Below are 27852 nucleotides of genomic sequence, written 5' to 3'. Positions count from 1 at the left end.
AAAGTACCTCAAAATTAAACTGTGCATTGTCAGCACTTGCATAGTGCTTGAGTAAATATACTTAGTTACTTTGCAGCACCACAGAGCAGCCAATGACTAACTAGCTAACACCAGGTGTACTGATTGCTAGAGTGCTAGAGTGAAGAGAGACATGGGTTTATATTAATGGTGTTAACTTAAAATGTATACATCACACAGCTTAGACCTTTGGATTAAATTGGAGAGCAAGACTGTGCGAACTTGGTGATGTAAAAAACATATCTGCAGTTGTGGTATCTGAAAACCACAGACTTAAAGGTTCTATTGCACTTTTGTAGTTGCCAACAACGCCATATTGTAGTTAGTTTGATGTTCCAGTGGTGTGAATGAATGGTTGTAGAATGAATTGAGTCATCACTCCAGTCAGTGAGGTTAGATTCTTCCAGTTTATTTCAAACAGTACAAAACAGTTTTCCATGGACCCTGAGGTCCCATCACAGCAGCCTCACGGCCTCTGAGTGACACACACAAATAGTTACCAATACATCCTCTCTATATAGCAGTGGTCACATTGAGATCTAAAGAAGATGCATGTGTGGGTCAGCCCTGAAAAGTGAGACCCCACCTAGACAAACAATAGATCCCACTTTGAATCCCTGATTCGATTTGCAACTGTATGAGAAAGGAAGGGGGCTGGAGACAGACCCTCTGTTTCCCAGGTAAACAACAAAGAGAATGTTAATTGTACCCTCCACCCGGCTCAGACCAACCGTCACCTCTCTTTCTGAATCCCCTCTCCTGTCTGTAGCCTACTTGTGAAGTATGGCTCAAATGTGTATATCATGTTATGAAATATATAGCACAGTGTAAAAAATGTGGCCGCAGTGACTTTACGAAGACATGGGGCATTTCTCATCTCAAGTGAAAGAAAAAGGGGTTTTCAGTTGAAATAACATTGACTGTCCCATAGACTTTTTGGGGTGTTTAAAGTTAAATATTTAAAAAACTACAAATTATTTTTAAATTGGAGTTTTGGAGCTTGCAGTGTACAAACAAAAAAAATATATCTGCAGTGTAAAAAATGTGGCCACAGTGACTTTACGAAAACACGGGGCATTTATCCTCTGTCCTTCTCTCTCCCCGCTAGCAAAACCCATTCGAAATGCATTGGGTGCTTAAAGTTAAATATTTCAAAAACTACAAATTATTTCAAAAAGAAAAATACAAGCATAGATGTACACAGTAGGCTGCATTTTTTTTACAGTTTGAATGGAGTTTCTAAGTGGTCCAACTGCTGCTGCAGCGAGCCCACAATTACAGTGCAGAAGAGAAAGAAGTGAAGGCTGTTTTCCTCGCACCACAGTGACAGTTCTGCCACATCCTCCATGTACATGTGGGCACTCTCATCATCGTTTGAGATCAGGTCCACCATCACTGTGTCGTCAACACACTTGTTGTGCCAGGCCTCATCTTAGGGTATCTTTTTCTCTGTGATTTATTTTTCAGAAATGGCTGTAAAGTTGACTGCAAGTGAATCCCAGGTGGAAGTCCTTCACACCAGACTGAGCAGCAGTGAGAACAATGTGGAGGCCTTGAAGAAAGAAAGTGAAGGTGATTAGAACAGAAGGATGTTCAGTGAATGCAGGCAGGACAGGACAGTGTTGGAGAAAAAAAACAATTACTTCAGATAGTTTTCACATATTCTAATAATTTGAGTACAGATACTGACTGTGTTGATAATGTCATTTACTGTATGTTTAATCAACATGAGAAAGTTAACCTACTCAAATGAAACGTCATGTGTATTTAGTATTTATGAGTTGAGTTCATATTAATGTTGTGTTGATTTCAGCCCATGTTGCTGCCAGTGAGACCCAAGTGGAGGAACTGAAGAGACAGAATGCAGGTATGAAACCTTCATGTTTGACAAACATGTTCTAGTGCCACTAGCAGTGGCACAAACAGCAGCAGGTGCAGTACATAAGGTGTAGTGGCCCACTACACCTTATGTACTGCACCTGCTGCTGTTTGTAACCTCACCTTAGGTCTTTGCACTCGTACAAAGATGTTCACATGGCCTATCTGTGCACCCAGCACCACAAACAACTTTTAACCCCTTAATGGAGAGGCTAGCGTGTTTACTGTGAGACGAGACCTTTTTGGACGGGCAATGAATCTCTCTCTCTCTCTCTCTCTCTCTCTCTCTCTCTCTCTCTCTCTCTCTCTCTCTCTATCTCTATCTCTATCTCTATCTCTATCTCTATCTCTATCTCTCTCTCTCTCTCTCTCCTCTCTCTCTCTCTCTCTCTCTCTCTCGCGCTCTACGTCTTTGAGAGACAGAGAGAGAGAGTCTGAGAGTGAGAAGGAGAAACAGAGAAAAAGCAAGAGAAGTAAACATACTGTAGGCTACATTTCAAGTTGTGCAATTTGATTATTGGCGGATGATAACAATTGGCAAAAGGAATGAATAATCAGACTTTGAAGATTACAGAGAGAGAGAGAGAGAGAGAGAGAGAGAGAGAGAGAGTATGAATGACATACATCCATTCAGAATGACGTGTGGTTGTTGAAAACATGACTGGTTTTCATTTATTTTAATAATTTGAGAACAGATACTGTGTTGATAATATCATGTACTGTATGTTTGATCCATAATAATCAACATGAGAAAGTTAACCTACTCAAATGAAACGTCATGTGTATTTAGTATTTACGAGTTGAGTTCATATTAATGTTGTGTTGATTTCAGCCCATGTTGTTGCCAGTGAGACCCAAGTGGAGGAACTGAAGAGACAGAATGCAGGTATGAAACCTTCATGTTTGGCAAACATGTTCTAGTGCCACTAGCAGTGGCACAAACAGCAGCAGGTGCAGTACATAAGGTGTAGTGGCCCACTACACCTTATGTACTGCACCTGCTGCTGTTTGTAACCTCACCTTAGGCCTTTGCACTCGTACAAAGATGTTCACATGGCCTATCTGTGCACCCAGCACCACAAACAACTTTTAACCCCTTAATGGAGAGGCTAGCGTGTTTACTGTGAGACGAGACCTTTTTGGAAGAGCAATAATGTTCTCTCTGTGTGTCTCTCTCTCTCTCTCTCGCTCTCTCTCTCTCTCTCTCTCTCTCTCTCTGGTTTTGAGAGACAGAGAGAGAGAGAGAGAGAGAGAGAGAGAGAGAGAGAGAGTCGGTGAGTGAGAAGGAGAAACAGAGAGACAGCAGGAGAAGTAAACATATATACTGTAGGCTACATTTCAAGTTGCGCAATTTCATTATTGGCGGATTATGACAATTGGCACAAGGAATCAGACTTTGAAGATACAGAGAGAGAGAGTATGAATGACAGACATCCATTCAGAATTACATGTGGTTGTTGAAAAAATTACTTCATTTCGTTTTCATATTTGAGAACAGATACTGTGTTAATAATGTAATTTACTGTCTGTTTGGTTTATATAATGAACATGGGAAAGCTTACCCACTCAAATTAAACTTTATGATTTATTTAATATCAATGTGTTGATTTCAGCCCATGTTGCTCAGCTGTCCATCGTAGAAACCAGGCTCACTGCCAGTGAGACCCAAGTGAAGAAACAGAATGCAGGTATGAAACCTTCATGTTTGACAAACATGTTCTAGTGCCACTACACCTTATGTACTGCACCTGCTGCTGTTTGAAACCTCACCAACGGCGTCAATCTGGTCTTTTTTTCTTCCTTAATTTTCAGAATCAGTTTTATTGTCACATCACAGGTTTACAAGGTAAAGAAGTGGGTGAAATTCGTTTTTGTACATCGTTCCCATCGCAACGTTAGTTTCCATAGAAAGAAGAGGGGGGGGGGGGGGGAGAAGAAGAGGGGTGGGGGGCAAGTGGGAAGGAGATCAAAACAAGAGAGCAACAGAAGGCCAGACAAGTTATCTACATATTTACAAAGTACCTGAGATAATAAAAAACTAAGGTGCCTGAGCATAGCAGCAATGTACGTATACTGTGCATGTTATACTTATACTGTGCATGATATACATATGGACGTTAAGGTGCTTAGAGAAAAAAAGCACAATAAAAAAAGACAAAAAAGTCAGTGCGTTATACATGGGATTAAGGTGCAAAAGGTCAGTGCGTGTCCACCTAGGGTGGACTGACCCTAGTATAATCCGCAAGTAGCTCCATGAGGGAGTGCAGCAAAAAAGTCATTTGTACCTGGTGTAGTCCACAGGTGTGTCCGAGGGGGAGCTAAGTCCAAGTCATTGTCCCTGGTATAATCCACAGGTGTGTTCAGGAAGAGCCAGAAAGGTTTTGCACCGCCTGCTGTCAGGCTGCTGAGCAAGGCTTATGCCTCATTCAGCATCCTGACAGCAGCCGGATTAAAACTACACCAGTACCTGGTGGTGGAACTCTTGATACTGCGGTAGAGCCCCTTGCCCGGTCGTTGTAGGGGTTTGAACAGTCTGTGACTTGGGTGGTGCTTGTCCTTGATGATGCGCTTGGCTTTGACCACGCACCGCTTTTTGTACAGTTCCTGGAGCGCTGGGAGCTCGATTCCCATTATCCGCTCTGCCGATCGCACTACTCGCTGTAGGCTGATCTTTTCTCGGGCAGTGCAGTTCCCGTACCAGGCCGTGACACAGCCTAGTTAGGATGCCTTCAACCGAACTGTTGTAATACAGCCTGAGGATGCGACGTCCTACTCCGAGGTTCCTCAGGCGGCGGAGCCAGTACAGTCGCTGCTGAGCCTTTTTCCTCACGTGTGTGGTGTGCGTCTCCCATTTGAGGTCCTCCTCGATGTGTACTCCGAGGAACTTGAACTCGCTGACCCTTTCCACTGCAGCACCGTCGATGAGGATGGGCGCATGGTCTCTCCGCGGCCTCCTGAAGTCCACGATCAGTTCTTTGGTCTTGTCGACGTTAAGAGAGAGGTTGTTCTCCCTGCACCAGCGTGCCAGTGAGTTGATCTCCTCTCTATAGTCAGACTCGTCGTTGTTGACGATTCGGCCTATCACTGTCGTGTCGTCCGCGTACTTTATGATGGTGTTGGAGACATGTGTGGCTGTGCAGTCATACGTGTACAGGGAGTAGAGGAGAGGGCTCAGCACGCATCCCTGGGGTGCTCCGGTGTTGAGGGTCAGGGGGTCGGATGTGATGCTGCCCATTCTCACCACCTGATGTCGGTTGGACAAGAAGTCCTGTATCCAGTCGCACATGCTTGGGTGTAGCCCTAGGTCTCTGAGCTTTTTGTCAAGTATTGCTGGGACAATGGTGTTGAATGCTGAGCTGTAGTCCACGAACAGCATACGTACATATTTGTCCTTCAGCAGCTTGTTGTCCATGTGCGAGAGGACGGTGTGGAGAGCCATGGCAATAGCGTCGTCGGTGGATCTGTTTTTGCGGTATGCATACTGCCACGGATCCAGCGAGGCAGGTAGCGTGGAGCTGATGTATTCCCTCACCAGTTTCTCGAAGCACTTGCTGACGATCGGGGTGAGAGCGACAGGTCTCCAGTCGTTCAGGCATGTCACTTTGGCCTTTTTGGGAATGGGCACAATGGTTGACATTTTGAACCCTGCAGGGACCACAGCCTGGGAGAGGGAGAGGTTAAAGATGTCAGCGAAGACACCCGCCAGCTGGTCTGCACATGCCTTAAGGACCCGGCCTGGAATCCCATCAGGTCCGGCTGCCTTGTGGATGTTGACCCGTGCGAAGGCTGTACGCACTTCTCTCTCCGAGATGGTTAGAGGGTTCTCCTCTGCTGGTGCTGCTGATGGCCCCGCTTGGCTGCCGCGGTTGGGGCTGATCTCAAACCGGCCGTAGAAAGTGTTCAGTTCGTTGGGGAGGGAGGCAGGCGGGTTCACCATTTTCCTCTAAATATTGACAATTTGGTGATTGTCAATATTTAGACACATCATTTGTCCACGGACAAATAGGTCCTCAACTATACAGTCATTGTAGTCTGTCTGTCTGCCTGCAATGTTTTTAAATTTAATTTGTTTATCAATATATATATTTATGCAACAATTATATTGTTTCATTTTGAACCGTTGCTGTTAAACAAGCGTGTGTTCTAACTTGATCCTGTAGACTACTCCTATTTCGCTTTTGTTTACATCAACGATGCTACAGCGGTTCCTTTGAACATAGTCTCTCAACAAAATAAATGTGTCTGTCACCGCGTTGTTCAATATTTTTGCCTATAATTTAATCACGTGCTGCTTGAGCAGTGCTGTGTCCAGTGTGGTCCAGTCTAGTTTGCTATGTGCTCATGTTAAGAGCTTCAGCAACAATCAGCGCACGTCTCAACACCTGCGCATTGATTTATTACTGAACACTGGAGCCTGCCAGTCACAATGTGGGACAGCGTCTCAATTTGTGGGATGCCTGAAAAGTCATGGAAATGTGTGACTGTCCCACGCAAAGGGGGACATCTTGTCACCCTAGTCATGGACCAGTGTTGTAGGCTGAATGCATGCATTTAGCCTAGTTCCAGACAAATCTGCCATTGCAAAAAAAAAACAAGCCTTAATCAGTGCGCTTATAATAATCAGACCTGGCAACCCTGCCAAATGGTTGCCTGAGAACGGTCCGAACCAAACTAAATCCTTCAAAAAGCATTGTGTATGTGTGGGAATGATTTCTAAAGTATATTAGATAAGTACTTTTAAATTCTTATTTATTCATTATTATTATTATTATTATTATTATTATTATTATTATTATTATTATTATTATTAATCCAAATGACTCCTAAATAACTCTTTGGGGGGACATGAACCCTACGTCCCCCGCGGGATTCACGCCCCTGAACCTCACTGTAGGCCTTTGCACTGGTACAAAGATGTTCACATAGCCTATCTGTGCACCCAGTACACTCTCTCTCTCTCTCTCCCTCTCCCTCTCCCTCTCCTCTCTCTCTCTCTCTCTCTCTCTCTCTCTCTCTCTCTCTCTCCCCCCCTCTACGGCTTTGAGAGACAGTCGGAGAGAACAAGAGAAGTAAACATAGGCTACATTTTAAGTTGTGCAATTCGCTTATTATTGGAGGATGACAATAGGAATGAATAATCAGCCTTTGAAGATTACAGAGAGAGAGAGAGAGTATGAATGACAGACATCCCTTCAGAATTGCGTGTGGTTGTTGAAAGATTGACTTCATTTAGTTGTCATTTATTTGAATAATTTGAGAACAGATACTGTGTTGATAATGTAATTTACTGTATGTATAATCAACATGGCAAAGCTTACCCACTCAAATGAAACTTCATGTGTGTTTATGGTTGAGTAAATATGAATGTTGTGTTGATTTCAGCCCATGTTGCTCAGCTGTCCATCGTAGAAACCAGGCTCACTGCCAGTGAGACCCAAGTGGAGGAACTGAAGAGACAGAATGCAGGTATGAAAGTGCTGCACCTTACTCTTTGTAAGGAGAGAGAGTTCAAATATGACTTTAGTGTTAAGTTATGTTAATTACTCAACACTAAAACACCTGTAGTATACTTTGCCGTATTCAAATTTGATAGTTTGTATGGTCCTGTTAACGTGAACCTTTCAGTACTATTATTTTTTAAAGATGCATTATTATCAGTCCTCATGAGGGGATAGCCTGAACAATGTAAATGACTGTATATTTCCACATGGGAAAGCTTAGCTACTCAAATGAAACTGCATGAGTATTTGTGATGGATTTAATATGAATGTTGTGTTGATTTCAGCACATCTTGCTCAGATGTCCACCGTAGAAACCAGGCTCACTGCCAGTGAAAACCAAGTGCAGGAATTGTGGAGTAAGTATGTTTATCAAAAATTTACAAACAATTAAGATTAGATGAATCATATTCTCCAGATACACATTGAAAACAAAAATATATCTGAAACTAGTAATCTAAGTGAATTTGGAATCACAGTTTACTAATAATCTAATGAGCATTTATGTGTAAAAGTTAGATAGTGATGTCACACACATACATTATTAAATGTAGCTCTGAGCCAAAGTAGTGGTTTTACTTTCTTCTTCAATCATTACGAGTAGACTGAACTATTACAATGATCTCTATTAATACTGGTCCTTCTATAACAGCAACACAACCTTTAAAAAGCAACAAAGAGAGAGACCCCACTTTTACCAACACTACACTGACATTGTGTTTTATTTAAAAAATGAAACCATTCAAAGACCTCTTACTTGAATGTAGTTTGAATGTTCCACTCTACTGAACGTAGTGAACTAAGATCCTACAGTATACTGATTGAATATTCACAAACTTACTCCCAATAATACAATGTTGTATGGAGCACTGTAGACACTATTTCATTTGACTACTTCGTCTTGTTGAAGCTGATAGTTGTTTGTAAGCTGCTATACGGCAACACCCAACACATTTAAAACGTTTGATTGGTGTTCTGGCTCAACCACTTTAACCCTGGGGGCACTATTTTGGGCATGTCATTATAAGTGATTAAGATAAACGGAGACAATATTTTCTTTTTCAATAGCAAAAATAGTAGATCTACAAGCTCATGTGTCGCACTGCAATGACATTTTGTGAGCTTGTACATCTGTTATCTTTGGTAGGCCTATTTGTCATATTGATTAAGTATAGGGCTTAAGTGGTTAATTTACGCTTTTGTATTATAAACAGTTGTTCCGTTTCTTTTGTTGACAGACAAACCAAAGGTGGCCTTCTCTGCTGGTTTGGGTTCAACACTTGGACCAGTTAGTTCTGACACCACTGTGGTCTATAAGACAGTCTTCACTAACGTTGGCAACGCATACAATCCATCTACAGGTAGGTGGTGATTAAATCATGTTAAAGGAGTAGTTCACCCAAAATATGACTTATTTTCTATCAATTACAAACCCCATGATGCCTTAAATTCATGGAGATGTTTTAGTTTTTGTCACATTCCTGAGGCAATAATGTGATGATAATAATAAAGATGCTTAAGGAGACACAAAGGAGTCTCTTTGTGTCTCCTACCGGGGAGACAGACTGCCAGTAATCAAACTATTGGCTTAGGAATGCCACAAAAACTCAAAAATCTCCATGAACTCAATGCTTCATGGTGTGTGTAATGGATAAGAAATAAGTCCTTTTTTTGGGTGAACTAGTCCTTTAATCACATTTACACAATTACAGTAATGAACTCACCAACACATTATTACACAACTTACATAATGCTATCAGGTGGAAATCTCATACGTCCAAAAACATGACTTTTAAGGAAATAGGAAAAATAACCTGTTCTCTATGGATCCAATGTAGTTATTATTTGGTCACGTTGCTCTTGTTAATACTTTCCATTGGTTAAATAATTATTAAGACACACACACACACACACACACACACACACACACACACACACACACACACACACACACACACACACACACACACACACACACACACACACACACACACACACACTTAACCACTTTCAACCTGGCATCTCTGTTTTGGACATGTTATCATAGGCCAAAAACAGCAGATCTACAAGCTCACAACGCATGATGCAATGTGTTGTGAGCTTGTAGATCTGTTATGGTACTGTCATATGAAGAAGTGTAGTGTAAATTGATTTATGAAAAAATATCTATGTATGAAATATGGAGATACAAGGTTTCTGCCTGACAGCAACGATATCTATCAGCCTATCAGACACGTTCACATGTTTTCACACTTTTTAATATACATTAATATACAAATACATGTTCAACTCTGTGTGTTTCCAGGTATCTTCACTGCACCATTGAAAGGGGTTTATCACTTCACATTCACTGCAGCTGTCTGTTGCAAATCATCAGAAACTGTGGTAATCCAGATGTATAAAAATGGCCATAGCATCATGAGTAGCCTGGGTTACAATAATCATGGAATCATGGAATCCGTTTCTAACGGAATGATCCTAGAGCTGGAAGAGGGAGACACAGTTTACATGAGTTTACCTTCTGGGTACAGGCTCTTTGATGACGGTGGCAACCGCAACATGTGGAGTGGTGTTCTGGTCTATTCTATGTAACACTGCTACGTACCATTAATGCTCATTATTCATCGTGTCAATAAACACATATTCAAAAGCACTGACGTCTGTTTATTGTATTTTTGTTGATACTTTTTAATCAATCTAGAACACGGTTCTTCAATGGGTTTTTTTCAGGCCAAGGACCCATAGCTGAGAGAGAGAGAGAGAGAGAGAGAGAGAGAGAGAGAGAGAGAGAGAGAGAGAGAGAGAGAGAGAGAGAGAGAGAGAGAGCAGCCCCCACAACATATTGTATAAAATGATGTTGCAGATGAAACCTTTTCATAGATTTAATAGATAGCTTCATAAACGTGTTTGTAGGGTTGTAGTCGAGACCACCTAAAGCGAGTCCAAGTCAAGACCAAGTCCGAGGGGGGGCGAGTCCGAGTCAAGACCGAGTCCGAGAGGCCAGGGAGGGGGTCGAGTCCGAGTCAAGACCGAGACCGACGGGAGGCGAGACCGAGTCGAGGCCGAGACCGACCGGAGGCGAGACCGAGTCGAGACCGAGACCAGATTTTTTTTTAATTTTTTTTTTTTTTATAGAAAATGTTCAAATCAGCCTCATGGTGGCGCTATGACAGGCCACAGGAAACTTTGCACACTCCCTAGAGGCCAAGGAAAAACCTTTGCCCTGCATTTTTCACATCTGCCTGTTAGAGCGCCACCAGGAGGCTGACTTTTGTCAAACAAATTTGTTGCTATTACTCCTTCAGATTCTGTCCAAAAATCACGCAAATCAGTACACAGTATCTCTATAGTCATGTGATCAAGACGGATGTGTCCGATATTTCATATTGCATCCTAATTTGCTAACATTAGCTTCCAAAGTTTGCAGGATAGGTCAATTTGGAACAAAATGCCTCAAATCATGAACGCAGCGTGCAATTTCCGTGAAATTTTCCACACACATTCCCACTAGAGAGGAAGAAATGCCGCCCTTTTCACATTGGCCTGTTATAGTGCCACCAGGAAGCCACAATAACCTACCTGACCTGGCGGAGACCTGTGCTCCGAGGAGCACTTTTTCTAGTTTTGTTTTGTTTTTATTTTGACATTTAAAAAATTCTTTGCATCTTTTAATGAATGGCAGAGCAATTAGCTATTTAGTTATTTTTACTGAATTAATTACATCTCAATGGTAAACCTAGACCAAACAACAATGACCAAATTGACCAATGAGCCATTATCATCATTACACATTCATGTTCCTTACAGACAGAACAATGAAAACTACTCCCCTTTAATGACAAGGAGCCATCATTACATAGCACATCGATATGTGCTACTTTAATGACTGAATTACATGTGAATGGTAAAGTTATTGACCAATCAATGACTAAGTCTCACACCCCAGCAATGAATCAGTGTTTCAAACACTGGTGAGACATTCGATTTAAACACACTGTCATTCAATATGCGTTTGCATCTTCAGTTTTAAAATATGTATACGTCATAATAACAGGCTACAGTAGTTATATATATATATATTAAAAAAAAAAGATCTACAAGCTCACAATGCGTCCCATGACGCATTGTGAGCAGACCAGGCCTGGAATTTCATCATTTTAGGCCAGGGGCAAGGCCACTTGGCCTTTTGTCATTTTTTAGGGCACAAAGGCCAAATGCCACGGACATAATGAATTTAATTTGAATGTTAAGGATGATTTTATTTTAATATAGTACAAGAATAGTATAACTATCTGTGTAATATGACCCATATTGGCAAATGACCAATATTTGTACTAAGTTATATTGGTCTCAATATTTGTCACATTCAGCCCTGGACTTCACTGACTGAAGTAGGGGTCATATGAATCACATTAGATTCACAGATTTTATGTATTTTCCCCACAAATTATTTTCATTCAAATTATATGTGATTGAACTTGCACTAACAATGACTTTAGTTGATTTTGCACTATTTAAAATATAATATTTCTTAATTATTAATAATTGAAGCTTGTAGATTGGCTATTTTCACCAGTTTTTAAATAATAATTAAAAAAAGGAACATACAAGGTTTCCACCCAACAGCGACGGTTCTGTATCAGTACATGAGTCAGTTTTAGCATATTTCATTCTAATTGGCTACTATGACTGCCTATGAATTTCATGGCCTGGGTAGGTAAACCTGGCCTGGCGGAGATATGCCCTGTTGTGCACAGCAGAACAACAGGTGAAGGCAATGAACTTAAACGAGGACTGTACTGCACGGAAAAAAATGGCTCAAACTATGTCAAACTGTCACATAGCTGAAATAAACTTTCCATTTAGATCATTGTTGACAAACAAACAGAACATGGATGTTGTTTGCAAAAGGATTATTTATTTCTTGTCCATTTGTTTGTGAGGTGAGATCACAGCTTCTCTCTACTTTTGTGTGATATTGATAGCCTATAACTTTGAATTTGTTTGCAGTTCATTTCTATTGCTTACTGGATATTAAGACTAATAATTTTGGGATTTCGCTGTATTTTGTCAAATGTATTAATCTATATTTTTCTGTTGATCAAGCGTCGGGTTTTGTGATTAGATGCGCACACGCGCTGTCAGCCACTGGCAATCAATAATGTGCGCAAGGAAACCTTACTGAAAGCCCTCTCTAACCATCTTTAGAGAATCTCGTTTATTAAAACAACCACAGGCTACACAGTGAACACACAACAAATAAATAAATAAACACCTGGAAAGCTTGCGCTGTTAATGGAAATAATTTAAAAATAATATAAACTAGAGGGACATGGCAGAGTGTGTTCTGCTGCTGCTGCGCTGTCAACCACGAGATGATGCACTCCAATATAGCTGTCCATAAGCGCCAGACAGCTCTCTTAGAATGTTAATGTGAATAGGCTCCTCATAATATGGGTATAATAAAATTATTTCATTGCATTGTATTGACTTGGTCTTGGACTCGAGTGGACTCGGTGGGGGCCGAGTCCCTTAGTCCGAGTCCGAGTCAAGACCGAGTGAAGTTATGGGCGAGACCGAGACAAGACCGAGTCAAATTATGGGCGAGACCGAGACAAGACCGAGTAAATCAAAAAGCGGTCTCGAGACCGGTCTCGAGACCGAGACCGGTCTCGAGTACTACAACCCTACGTGTTTGACAGCAACTATCATCAGCTCTGTGTAAATACATGTTTTGTTTTGTTTGCTTGTTCACATTATCTTTTCTCTTAATATGTTGGATCCGGGTTCATTATGACATTTATCCTCTTAAACCCTCAATACTTTACTTTACAAATTGACCTTTGGCTCTGCTTGGTTCACTATTCCCTCTACACCAAACGTCTTTGTCAAAAAAAGAAAACAACTACTGTATCTACAAGCTGGTTAATTAGCTCATTAACCAAGTGGACCCCCTGTAATAACTCTGAGGAAACCCTGTTTCAGACCCATGAACAAGAAGAACAGGTGTTTTTCACATGCAGTATATTGTCACTGTCAGATGGAAACTTTGTATCAGTGTTGATTTTGACTGCAAATATTTATGAAGTTTTAGTCATAATCTTTTGAATAACATTCTGTTTAGTTTCAGTCGTATTTTAGTCACCTGAAATGTTTTACTTTTAGTCTAGTTTTAGTCAACTAAATATCATAAGATTTTAGTCGACTAAATCTACAGTTGATCTAGTAGATTAAGATGTATCTTTGGTGGGCCGTGATGGAAATCAAAATGGGTGATTTTCACTGAGCTGCATGCCGGAAATAGTGCTGCGACGCGTCATGGGCTTGTAGATCAGCTATTTTCGGTCTGTGACACCCCCGCGCACCCATGATGACTACTTTTTAATTGTTGATGAAATTGTCACTATATTTAGTCATAGTTTTAGTCGTCATAGTTTAGTTTTTATATAGTTTGTCAGTGAAAAAAGGTTAGCCGACAGTCATTTTTCATCATAGTTTTAATCGACGAAATCAACACTGCCTTGTATGTCCAAAACTGTTACTTTCCAGGAAATGGGTAAAAGAACCTGCGTTCCAATGAATGTAGTTATTATTTAGTCCTAAGCTCTTGTTAATACATGTCATTGATTCAGTATTTATAAAACCCCAACACGCACTAAACCACTTTAAATGTCATCTTAGGTGAAAAGGTAACTTTATTGAGTTGAGCTTTTTCCCAATCAAGAGACCCAGGGTAATTATAGATGCATAACAGGTCTGATCCAGTAGGGGGAGCTCTCTCTCTCTCTCTCTCTCTCCCTCTCCCTCTCCCTCTCCCTCTCCCTCTCTCTCTCTCTCTCTCTCTCTCTCTCTCTCTCTCTCTCTCTCTCTCTCTCTCTCTCTATTTCTGTTAATGAGACACGGTATGCTTTGTGTTAATTTCCTCTCTATTCTATCTTCTCTATTCTAACTCTTCTTGTAACTGTAATGTTGAGAGTTCACACGCCTGAGGAAGGTCTTGAGGAAGAAGTTATATGGCTGCTTTTATCTAACCTTTATATTTGACCTCTTATAATATTCTACAATACATTATGATATCTGACAGCTTGTAAGAGCCTACATGTCTCCACTAGGCCTAATAGCTATTGTTTTGGTACAGCCCTTGGTACATCTTGTTATGGTTCAGTTTGTCCTTGAAGCAGCTACAGTATAACTATGATCTCTGCCCTGTGCTCTTGGCAGAACTACCGTACCACTGACATGAGTGTTATTGTATTTCTCCCCATGATATCATGTACATTAAAGCATAATCATCACCACCTAGAATATTGTCTCAACTCCTAATTGCCTTATCGATTGCTAATTGTCTAAGCCAGGGGTCCTCAACCTTTTCAGGCCGCGACCCCCCAAAGCAATCATATTTGAACTGGGGACCCCCCAAAGCAATCATATTTGAACTGGGGACCCCCCCAAAGCAATCATATTTGAACTGGGGACCCCCTAAAGTAATGATTTTTGAACTGGGGACCCCCCCCCAATGCAATCCTATTATAACTGGGGAACCCCCAGCCTGACAAGCACTTAGAATTGTAGGAGTTGAGAAACGACATGTTGTTTCACTCGGTTCCACAGATGAATATTGTGAAAATAGCAGATCTACAAGCTCACAACGCCTCACAACACGCATAATCATGTTTTAGTGTCCATTAACGTGCACTGTCCCGTCCAAATAACCAAATAAAGTTCAGACAGCAAACTGAAGAAAAGAAAACTGAAAATTAAACCAAGTGTTTATATTAAACCTGATCAAATGCCTTAATTAGTTTACATTTGTTTGCGTTGTTTCATGTGCATAACACTTTCCTCACATTCCTCATATCAAACTATTGACTTATTCTGTTGTTTGCTCAGCATTGCTCAACTCCTCCATGTGTTCAGTGGTAACTGTCACTGCCAACAGTCACTGTCGTCCTGGGAACTGGATGTGAAATGATTTCATACACTTTTGAACGTCCAGAACGTTAAGGAGAATATCTCAAATCCAGACAGAAATTAATTCTGTTTGCTCTTTTTAATCCTTATTGCAGTGGTTCTCAAAGTAAGTGTAACCCTAACCCTTCGCTATTGTTATACCTTTGTTTTTAAACCCTGTAGCACTTTGTGATTTGTAACAAAATAAACAAAGTGCTTTATATATAAAATGTATTATTATTATTATTTAAGTTGGGTTCGGGGACCCCAGGGGTCCTTGAGAAGGTCCCAGGAGGTCCCTGGGTAACGCATTAATTAATTAGGAACCAAGTGGAGCTTTACAGTTGAGTTATACTGGAGCAAACTGGGGGTCCTTGAAATTATTGTAACATTGCCTCATTGCAACAGTCTAATGTAGGCATGAATGTCTGCACTATCTCTTCCAAAACAACACAAACTCCTCCTACGTTTTCCCCTCTCTCTAAGAGCCCTGTCCCTCCCCCTGAACTATCTTCTAACCAATGTAAGCCCTAGAAATACCCATATACACCTCCCCCCAATAGAAAAAACAGGACAACATAGCTGGGAAACTAAATAACTGGAGTCACTCTTGGAACAACTTCTACACAGACTGTGCTTCAGAATGAAGGCTCACGGAGCGTTGCTTGTGTTGCTGTTGTGTGTGTGTGAGGCTGAGGCTCAGGGAGACAGTGGATTGGTCGACGCGAGACAGAGCGGCGTCGAACCAGCAACCCCCTCCATGGCTGTAATATGGAGAGAGGTGCTAGGAATGAGGGACAAGATGTACAGCCTGGCCACCATGCTGGCTCAGGTGAGAGAGAGGCTGGCTGCCGGCGACAACCAAGTGCAGGAACTCAACAGACTCAATGCAGGTATTTATCACTCCTTGTTCAGTGAACACGTATTAACACTGATGCTGTTCACATTATAGTCCCAGATATGTACAGAAAAATAAATATACTGACCACCGTAATGACCAACAAAAAAATAAAGCTATAGTCACAATGAACTAACAGGCAGACTGTGTGTTCACTTTCAGAGACATTTGGTTCAGATTAGTTGCAGATGTTACTGGCAGAGATGTGGTGACTTGTGTAATATGTTCATAAGGATGAGTCACAACTCTCTCTCTCTCTCTCTGTAGCTCCTCTGTAGCTCCTCTCTGTCTCCCTCTGCATCTCTCTCTCTCCCCCTCCCTCCCTCCCTCTCTCTCCCCTCCCTCCCTCCCTCTCTCTCTCTCTCTCTCTCTCTCTCCTCTCTCTCTCTCTCCTCTCTGTGTAGCTCCTCTCTGTCTCCCTCCGCATCTCTTTCTCTCCCCCCTCTCTCTCTCTCTCTCTCTCTCTCTCTCTCTCTCTCTCTCTCTCTCTCTCTCTCTCTCTCTCTGTGTAGCTCCTCCCTGTCTACCTCTGCATCTCTCCCTCCCTCCCCCCTCTCTCTCTCTCTCTCTCCTCTCTCTCTCTCTCATCTCCTCCTCCATCTCTCTCTCTCTCTCTCTCTCTCTCCCTCTCTCTGCTTGCAGCATAGCTGATGGTAGTAAGGGGATGTGTGTGTGTGTGTGTGTGTGAGAGAGAGAGAGAGAGAGAGAGAGAGAGAGAGGGGGGGGGGTGTGGGGGTGGGGGGAGTTATGTTGACCAATACACACCATTAGAGTTGAATTTTAGCTTGAAATTTACAAGATTATTGCCATCAAAATGTCACCCTTTTTACACACACATTCATACACCGATGGTGGAGGAAACCATGCAAGGAACCAACCTGCTCATCGGGAGCAATTAGGGGTTCAGCTTCTTGCTCAAGGACACTTCAACACTAACTCTGGGGGAGGCCGGGATTGAACTGGGAACCTTGCAGTTGCCATCCGGCCGCTCTACCGGCCACTCCACCCCTGAGCCACTGCCGCCCCCTGTACTCACACTTTCAAAAGACTGTCAAGCTTTTTCCAAAATAGCAGATCTACAAGCTCACAATAGTCAAAGTATGACAGAGGGAGGGGTATGTCATGTGGTGTGAGTGGTGGGGGGGGGGCGGTGGAGTATGGGGTGTGTGTGTGTGTGTGTGTGTGTGTGTGTGTGTGTGTGTGTGGGGGGGGGGTGGTAGTAGTTTTGGAGCTTGAAATACACACACGTTTTAGCATCAAAATATACTTTTTTTTTACATCAAAATAGTACTTTTACCAAAGTAAAAGTACTTACATTTTCAGAAAATAGCAGATCGACAAGCTCATAAAGCATCACATTGTAGATCGGCTGTGTGTGGTTACTGTAGGTTTTGTATTAATAATCAAATCTGCAAAGTAATAAGTAACTAAAGCTGTCATATGCTGTAATTGTAGTGGAGTAGAAGTAACAAAAATGGAAAGGAAACTAAAAGTACCTCAAAATTAAACTGTGCATTGTCAGTACTTGCATAGTGCTTGAGTAAATATACTTAGTTACTTTGCAGCACCACAGAGCAGCCAATGACTAACTAGCTAACACCAGGTGTACTGATTGCTAGAGTGCTAGAGTGAAGAGAGACATGGGTTTATATTAATGGTGTTAACTTAAAATTTATACATCACACAGCTTAGACCTTTGGATTAAATTGGAGAGCAAGACTGTGCGAACTTGGTGATGTAAAAAACATATCTGCAGTTGTGGTATCTGAAAACCACAGACTTAAAGGTTCTATTGCACTTTTGTAGTTGCCAACAACGCCATATTGTAGTTAGTTTGATGTTCCAGTGGTGTGAATGAATGGTTGTAGAATGAATTGAGTCATCACTCCAGTCAGTGAGGTTAGATTCTTCCAGTTTATTTCAAACAGTACAAAACAGTTTTCCATGGACCCTGAGGTCCCATCACAGCAGCCTCACGGCCTCTGAGTGACACACACAAATAGTTACCAATACATCCTCTCTATATAGCAGTGGTCACATTGAGATCTAAAGAAGATGCATGTGTGGGTCAGCCCTGAAAAGTGAGACCCCACCTAGACAAACAATAGATCCCACTCTGAATCCCTGATTCGATTTGCAACTGTATGAGAAAGGAAGGGGGCTGGAGACAGACCCTCTGTTTCCCAGGTAAACAACAAAGAGAATGTTAATTGTACCCTCCACCCGGCTCAGACCAACCGTCACCTCTCTTTCTGAATCCCCTCTCCTGTCTGTAGCCTACTTGTGAAGTATGGCTCAAATGTGTATATCATGTTATGAAATATATAGCACAGTGTAAAAAATGCGGCCGCAGTGACTTTACGAAGACATGGGGCATTTCTCATCTCAAGTGAAAGAAAAAGGGGTTTTCAGTTGAAATAACATTGACTGTCCCATAGACTTTTTGGGGTGTTTAAAGTTAAATATTTAAAAAACTACAAATTATTTTTAAATTGGAGTTTTGGAGCTTGCAGTGTACAAACAAAAAATATATATCTGCAGTGTAAAAAATGTGGCCACAGTGACTTTACGAAAACACGGGGCATTTATCCTCTGTCCCTCTCTCTCCCCGCAAGCAAAACCCATTCGAAATGCATTGGGTGCTTAAAGTTAAATATTTCAAAAACTACAAATTATTTCAAAAAGAAAAATACAAGCATAGATGTACACAGTAGGCTGCATTTTTTACAGTTTGAATGGAGTTTCTAAGTGGTCCAACTGCTGCTGCAGCGAGCCCACAATTACAGTGCAGAAGAGAAAGAAGTGAAGGCTGTTTTCCTGGCACCACAGTGACAGTTCTGCCACATCCTCCATGTACATGTGGGAACTCTCATCATCGTTTGAGATCAGGTCCACCATCACTGTGTCGTCAACACACTTGATGTGCAAGGCCTCATTTATCTTTTTCTCTGTGATTTATTTTTCAGAAATGGCTGTAAAGTTGACTGCAAGTGAATCCCAGGTGGAAGTCCTTCACACCAGACTGAGCAGCAGTGAGAACAATGTGGAGGCCTTGAAGAAAGAAAGTGAAGGTGATTAGAACAGAAGGATGTTCAGTGAATGCAGGCAGGACAGGACAGTGTTGGAGAAAAAAAACAATTACTTCAGATAGTTTTCACATTCTAATAATTTGAGTACAGATAGGCCTACTGTGTTGATAATGTCATTTACTGTATGTTTGATCCATAATAATCAACATGAGAAAGTTAACCTACTCAAATGAAACGTCATGTGTATTATTTAGTATTTACGAGTTGAGTTCATATTAATGTTGTGTTGATTTCAGCCCATGTTGCTGCCAGTGAGACCCAAGTGGAGGAACTGAAGAGACAGAATGCAGGTATGAAACCTTCATGTTTGACAAACATGCCACTAGCAGTGGCACAAACAGCAGCAGGTGCAGTACATAAGGTGTAGTGGTCCACTACACCTTATGTACTGCACCTGCTGCTGTTTGTAACCTCACCTTAGGTCTTTGCACTCGTACAAAGATGTTCACATGGCCTATCTGTGCACCCAGAGAGAGTATGTTTTACCCCCTGTCCGTCCGTCCGTCCGTCCGTCCGTCCGTCCGTCTGTGGACAGCTAATCTCCCGCACCGTTGGCTTGATCGCAACGAAACTGTGCACACACACTCCCTGGATGCCAATTCAGAACCTCTTCCCCAATGTTTTCACATGGCCCTGATATAGCGCCACCAGGACTTATGTAAAATATATTTCTTTACATTACTCCTTCTGATTTTATCCAAATTTCACGCAAATCGGTACACATGATCTCTATAGTCATGTGATCAAGACGGATCTGTTTAATTTTTCATATTCCATCCCGATTGGCTAAGATTGACATCTACAGTTTGCCGGAGTGGCCCATTTGGAACAAAATGCCGCAAATCATGAATGCATCGTCAGATTGCGGTCAAACTTTGCACGCACATTCACACTATGTTGAGGAACAAATGCTACCCTTTTAACATTGGCCTGTTATAGCGCCACCAGCAGGTCTAATTTATTAAAACATTTTTTTTAAACAAAATTCAAATCCTCAAATCATGAATGCAGTGTCCGATTGCCGTGCAAGACCTAAGAAGAAATGGCACCCTTTTCACATTGGCCTATTATAGCGCCACCAGGAGGCCACAATAACCTAACTGTGCTCCGAGGAGCACTTTTTCTAGTTTGATTTTCATTTATTTTAATAATTTGAGAGCAGATACTGTGTTGATAATGTCATTACTGTATGTATAATCAACATGGGAAAGCTTACCCACTCAAATGAAACTTCATGTGTGTTTATGGTTGAGTTAATATTAATGTTGTGTTGATTTCAGCCCATGTTGCTCAGCTGTCCATCGTAGAAACCAGGCTCACCGCCAGTGAGACCCAAGTGGAGGAACTGAAGAGACAGAATGCAGGTAAACCTTCATGTTTAACACACTTCTAGTGCTGCACCTTATGTACTGCACCTGCTGCAGTTTTCTGCTGCATGTCTAACCTCATGTACATACCTGCTGCTATCTATGTGCATATATGTTTATAGCTTTGATGTTTTTTGAAAATCACAGCAAACTATATACATGTTCTCCATCGTATCGAGACTATCTCTCCACCCAACATATATCATATGTATGGGGAATGACCCCACCTCACATAAAACGTGGATATTTCTTAAAGACACACCAGTCCTACTGGCACACACAGCAATATAAGGCCCAGGTGAACATTTTCAAACAATTTACAAAAAAAAGTGAACCTCCCCTTCTCCCTGATTATTGTGTTTTTCTTTTTACAATAGCGAAATTATTAGCAACGTGTTCTGAGCTTGCAGTTCTGCTATTTTGGGGTATTTGTCCTACGATGAAGTATATAAGTGAATAGTATAATTGACGCTGTTGCATTATAAACAGTTTGATAATGTTACTGTGTTGACAGACCAACCAAAGGTGGCCTTCTCTGCTGGTTTGGGTGAAACAGTTGGACCAGTTAGTTCTGCTACCATTCTGGTCTATAAGAGAGTCTTCACTAATGTCGGCAACGCATACAATACATCTACAGGTAGGTGGTGATTAAGTCATGTTATTGAACTTTACACAATTACAGTAACTAACTCACCGACAAAGTGTTACACAACGTACATATTGTCAAGTTCATTGGTTCAATATGTATTCAAAAACACACACACACACACACACACACACACACACACACACACACACACACACACACACACACACACACACACACACACACACACACACACACACACACACACACACACACACACACACACACACACACACACACTTTCATCCTGGCAGCTCTGTTTTGGGCATGTTATTGTAGGCAGTAGGCAAAACAAAACAAAAACTGATCCACAAGCTGGAGATACAAGGTTTCTACCCGTCAGCAACGATATCTATCAGACTATCTATCAGGTTATCAGACAGGTTCACTGGTTTTCAGACTTTTTTTCATGCAGAATCATAATTGGAATCTTCATTGTCACATCACAGATTTATTTAATATAATATAAATAAATAAAACTGTGTGTTTCCCATTGACACCCGTTGTAATGTGTTATGGTGTGACATGACGACATGGAATCTGTTTCTAATGGATTGATCATAGAGCTGAAATTGTCCATTAAATCGCCAAGATAAATATTTTACTTTTCACACCACTACAATTATTTGACTGCCTTAGTTGGTTACTTTGTAGATTGAAATTACTATTACAAAACATACATTAGCCGCTATTTTATATGTTGGCTCTATTTTCAAAAGATTTTAACATTTTTTGACAACTATAAAAGAAGAAAAGGGCCCTTCTCTCTAATTGGGCCATTTTCTCTAATTGGTACTGTTTTCATTACAATACTGTTGAACTTATACAGGCTTTTTTTTAAAATGTATTTCTACATTGTGGTGACTTGTATGTCGTTCTGGATAAGAGTGTATGCTAAATGCCTGAATTGTAAAATATTGCATTTACTCAAGTAATAAATGTGAGCATTACATTAAAGAGCTCCCATGATCTCAAATCCACGATGTCAAATTGTCAATAAAGATATATTCCAAAGCACTGTTGTGTGTCTATTGTTTGTTTTCATTATTATGTTAACCAGTATCATAGTTTTAGTGTATTATACTTATTTAATTTTATTGTATTTATTGTAATTTTTTATCTGTATTGTTACTGTCGTGCAGAAACCTTGTACTTCCATATTTCTTCTTTTTATATATTTTGGGTAAAGTAATGTCCCGCTTCGTCATTCAAAAGTGTTGCAAAAAAAGTAGCGAAAATAGCCGATCTACAAGCTCGTACTTGTAGATCGTGGGTTGTATAAATATTGAACCACCAACCAAGTATGACTATAACCACATTGTAGTGACAGTTTTGGACATACAAGGTTTCCATCTGTGACAATGTGATAAAAACAACATGCATGTGTGTGACAGAATATTAATATGTGGAATAATGTTGGACATTAGAGGCAAACAAACAGGCAAATCAACTAGTTTCAAAAACCTTCAGACTTGAGTTAATTGTAATGCAACACAAGTACCTCTAGATGGCGACATAGACTAGCAAAAAACCCACTCACTGCTTTTACTCTCCATTGAAAATATAAACCTCCCCTTCCAGGTATCCCATAGCACGGAGGGAAGGGTCCCGCTGTGATTGGCTAGTAGCTGGTTGTCACGGTGACAGAAGTAATCTACCGACAGATCGTTATCAAATAAATACAGCGTTAATTCTGTTCCCAGTTTCCCATAAGCATGGCTTTACACCCACTAATAATAATAATAATAATAATAATAATAATAATAATAATAATAATAAGGGTAATAATAATAATAATAATAATAATAATAATAATACATTAATTAAATACATTTAAGATAAGACAAAATAAAACAAAACAAAACAAAACAAAACAAAACAAAACAAAACAAATGTAAAATAAACCTAAAATCTTGCCCCAATTGGAATGTTTCATATGGGGAAAACCAATAACTACTCAAATCATGCCAAAAACCTGCAAAATCAGACATCTGGACCGCACGCCTGACTCCTCCTCGTCTAAGCCGGCGGTTGGCCCTGACAACCAAGCCATGCCCAATCACAGCGCGGGCCGGGCCCGGGCGTCCCTCCGGGCCATGGGATTGAAAAACAGGCTGTGTGGGGGGGGATTAAAAGGAGGGCTGCGTGTGTGCGTGTGTGCGTGTGTGTGCGTGAGTGCTGTTGGATGGATGGGCGGTTGGGAGGGGGCGGGTCTGTCTGTCTGTGTCTGTGTTGTGAGGGTTGAAGCATCCTGCTTCAGTCCCTGACTCTCTCCTCCTCACAGCAGCAGCATCAGCACCAGCACTCTGACGCTTTGATACGGATCCATAATCCATCTGTTTTTTCACGGATCTTTAATCCATCTCTGCTGGTTCATAAATACATTCTGTAGCCTACTGATCTGTATAGCCTATGTTATACTGATTCATCATTTATTTATTCATCTGCGCCGCCGCCGTTCACAAGGAGAGAAAGACACGGACCCCAAAAGGAGAGGATTCAAATGTGAGTAACATTTTTTTATTTTTGCTTTTTACTGAGGCTATTTCAATTTAAATGTATTTAACCAATTAAATGTAATCACAAAAAAACTAGTTGGCTAGGTACTTGGACCGCTTTTTTCCCCTCTACACCAAATATCTCTGCCAAAAACATTGCTTGTAGAGAGCTTGTAGATTTTTTTTCTAATGTTCCCCTCAGTATATGGATGCTGGGGTTGAAGGTTTTACTAGTTTATATCTATATTTTTTAAGGGTAGAAAGATGTAGTCGGTTTAGCTGTTATTATTATATGTTTGCATTTCATTTTAATATTTTTTTCAGGGATTAATTTCCCCAGAATAAAAAAAAGCCAGATGTATCCTTTGTCGCGTGACGGTGTCGCATGGCAAAAACAGCCGATCTACAAGCATGCAATGGGTTGTATGCTTGTAGATCGTTTTATTGTACTTTTTCATGTCTTAGTTCTAAGCTGCACCCAATTAATAATAATAATGATAATAATAATAATAATAATAATAATAATAATAATAATAATAATAATAATAATACATTAATAATAATAATGATAATAATAATAATAACAATAATAATAACAATAATAATTATAATACCAATAATGGTAATAATAATAATAATAATAATAATAATAGTAATAATAATAATAATAATAATAATAATAATAACAATACATTAATAATACATTAATAATAATAATAATAATTATTATTATTATTTATCAATTCATTATTATATATATTTGTTTCAAATGCATTGGATATTCAAAAATACTTTTCGATTGCCATGTCAATTCCTCCTAACTCACGGGAACACCAAATTGATATGTATTTGGACCGAAGATTTGTCATCATTTGTCAAGATGTATCACATCAATATCATGTGATTGCATCCCGTCACATCAATACGTGTTTTGAGCTTGTAGATCTGTCATAAAAACACAAATATTGTAATGGCGGTCCCTGGCACAAAATATTTTCAGTTGGGGGTCCATGGCCAAATCCATATTCATTTTGGAGTTTGTATTGCGTACCTTTAATAAAAAAAAGTCTCTAAATGTGTAAGTTTGCTCCAGTGCCTTATTCCTTCATAACATAATTTAAAGGTACGGTAAGTGACATGCTTTGGTCAAAACAAAAATATTTTGTTAAAAGGTCAAAGCTCTATATTCTGATAGTGATCATTGCTATAGAGTGTGTGTTCAGTAACAGCCACCCCCCCCTCCCGTACCCATTTATCAGCTTCAATTTTATATTGTTCCAGTTCCAATTTCGTCTGCTCATTTATTTGTGTCATCGCTTCCACTTTCACTTGTTTATCCTGTATCCAGTGGTGTAAAGTATCTAAGTACATTTACTCAAGTGCTGTACTATAAGTACAATTTTGAGGTACTTTTACTTTACTGGAGTATTTTCAAATTTCAGGACTTTTACTTCTACTCCACTACATCTCAGAGACAAATAGTACTTTTACTCCACTACAATTATTTGAAAACTTTAGTTACTAGTTACTTTGCAAATATAAATTATTATATTATAAAACATACATTAACCACTTTAGCCCTATTTTATACATAGGCTATTTGAAAATAGCAGATCTACAAGCTCACAACGCGTCGCATCGCGATGCGTTGTGAGCTTGTAGATCTGCTATTTTCAAACATTTCAAACATTTCAAACATGTAGTACTTTTACTTTTGGTACTCTAAGTACATTTTAATACCAATACTTTTGTACTTTTACTCAAGTACATTTTTAATTCCGGACTTTCACTTGTAACAGAGTATTTCTACATTGCAGTATTGATACGTTTACTTAAGTAAAACATTTGAGTACTTTTTCCACCACTGCCTGTGTCCTGTATGAGTTCTCTCTCCTGATTGGATCAAATTGGTGCTGGAGAGACAGGGAGACCCCATGTTACTGAACAAACACCATAGCAATGATTACCATCACAATATAGTTTCTTTTTAACAAAGGAATATCACGTATACCCTACCTTCAGCCACTTTGAGACACAGCCAGTGGTGGAAAGTACATTTACTCAAGTACTGTACTGTTAAGGTATTTGTACTTTACTTGAGTATTTCCAATTTCCAATACTTTTACTTCTACTCCACTACATCTCGGTTCAAAATACTGTACTTTTCCTCCACTACATTTATTTGCAAACTTTAGTTACTAGCTACTTTGCAGATATAAATTATTCTATTGTAAAACATACATTAACCACTTCAGACAGATTTTATACCTAAGCTATTTGAAAATAGCCGATCTACAAGCTCACAACGCGTCGCATCGCGAGGCGTTGTGAGCTTGTAGATCTGCTATTTTCTAACGCTTTAGTACTTTTACTTTTAGTACTTTAATCCATTTAGACCCGAGGCCGATTCTAAAAACGCCTTCTAAAACCTAACCGAAGTTTTCTGAAAACGTTCAAATTCTTACTCCAAAAAGAAAAAAAAAATCTATTCACCCGTTTCCTAGGCTGTGTGTTTTCCACTTCCTGTCGATTTCATTGGATATCATTGGTCATCTGACCAGTTTCATTGGATTTCATTGGATCAAATCGACAGGAAGTGGAAAACACACAGCCTAAGGAAACAGGTGAATCTGTATAGCAACAACTAGTGAGACACAGAGGTAATCCCGTCTAAAACAGGGTTATAACTGGTCTAACAGCGAAAGTTTTTTAGACGTCTAGGCTTAGCCTAGACGTCGATGAGCTGTTTTTTAAGCGTCTATTTATAGACGTCTATATTATAGACGTCATTTCAACGGCTATAATATAGACGGTCTATAAATAGACGCTTAAAAAACAGCTAAGCAACGTCTAAGCTAAGCCTAGACGTCTAAAAAACTTTCACTGTTAGACCAATTATAACCCTATTTTAGCCTAGCCCTTGCTTAGACGTATTTTAGACGTCGAATAGCCCGAAAAATGCTCAGTGGGTTACAACAGGTTTAAATGGGTTAAGTATATTTTGATGCCAACACTTTTACTCAAATATTTTTTTAAACACAGACCTTTTACTTGTAACAGAGTATTTTTATATTGTGGTATTGCTACTTTTACTTAAGTAAAATGTCTGAGTACTTCTTCCACCACTGGTCACACAGCCAACCAGAGAGTGACATGAAATAAACCCATCCTCTCTCGTCTCGTCTTCGTTGCAGTTTTCTGTGGGGAACTAAAGGATAAGGTCAAGCGAGGGTGAAAGATGGTGAAGCTGGGGAGTAATCTTCAGGACAAAGGCTCCAAAGCCTCCAGCGTGGAGGATGGATTCCAGAACGTTCCCCTCATCACACCCCTGGATGTGGGCAGCCTGCAGTGCACAGCACCCGAGAAGGTGGGACTGTGTGTGTGTGTGTGTGTGTGTGTGTGCGTGCGTGCGTGCGTGCGTGCGTGCGTGCGTGCGTGCGTGCGTGCGTGCGTGCGTGCGTGCGTGCGTGTGTGCGTGTGTGCGTGCGTGTGTGTGTGTGTGTGTGTGTGTGTGCGCGTTACAGCAGGGTGACAGGTTAGTAAGGTGTTGGGGCAAACCTTTTAAGTTCAAGGACCCTCAGTTTGATATGCATTAGTCCACGGACCCCCCCCCCCCCTTAACTCTGAGAGTGTACACATGGAACCAAATGGACCCTTCAAGGTCCATTTGGTTCCATTTGTACACTCTCGGAGTTACAGACCTAAAAGGGTCCATTTGGTTCCTAACTATATCATTCAGCTGGGGACACCTTGGAACCCCCTCAAAGACCCCTAGGGGTCCCTGGGACCACAGTTTGAGAACCACTGGCATAGATTATACAAGCTCACTAAGATCGGTTAACATAGGGCAGCTGTCAGAACCTTCCCTAAAACACCCTGGACAACACTTCACACCTCCCACACTCTTCTCCCTCTCGCCTCCCAAACGGCGGGACAAACGCCCCATTGCAGTTAGAACTGCAGCCTCACTCCCAATTATATGCCGTAATCTGAAGACTCATGTCTTCAGA

General features: G+C 40.6%; 2 protein-coding genes across 2 annotated transcripts; both read left to right on the top strand.

Moving 5' to 3' along the window:
* Positions 1 to 1487: 1487 nt before the first annotated feature.
* LOC308090924 (uncharacterized protein) lies at positions 1488 to 9986 on the top strand (the record flags this gene model as incomplete). The annotated part of the gene is made up of 7 exons (XM_080436198.1): positions 1488 to 1590; positions 1832 to 1885; positions 3510 to 3584; positions 7279 to 7362; positions 7682 to 7753; positions 8633 to 8755; positions 9700 to 9986. 7 exons carry the CDS (start codon positions 1488 to 1490, stop codon positions 9984 to 9986), a joined length of 798 nt encoding a protein of 265 aa, XP_080292324.1.
* A 5983-nt stretch (positions 9987 to 15969) lies between these two features.
* Positions 15970 to 27077, top strand: LOC308090923 (uncharacterized protein; the record flags this gene model as incomplete). Its single annotated transcript, XM_080436197.1, has 6 exons — positions 15970 to 16237; positions 19209 to 19313; positions 19568 to 19621; positions 20612 to 20695; positions 21213 to 21335; positions 27037 to 27077. Exons 1-6 carry the CDS (start codon positions 15988 to 15990, stop codon positions 27075 to 27077), a joined length of 657 nt encoding a protein of 218 aa, XP_080292323.1. The 5' UTR covers positions 15970 to 15987.
* Positions 27078 to 27852: the final 775 nt, after the last annotated feature.

Source organism: Gymnoscopelus braueri (assembly GCF_963280865.1).
Source record: "Gymnoscopelus braueri genome assembly, chromosome: 8".
NCBI classification, from domain to species: domain Eukaryota; kingdom Metazoa; phylum Chordata; class Actinopteri; order Myctophiformes; family Myctophidae; genus Gymnoscopelus; species Gymnoscopelus braueri.
This window is presented reverse-complemented; position numbering and strand designations above follow the sequence as displayed.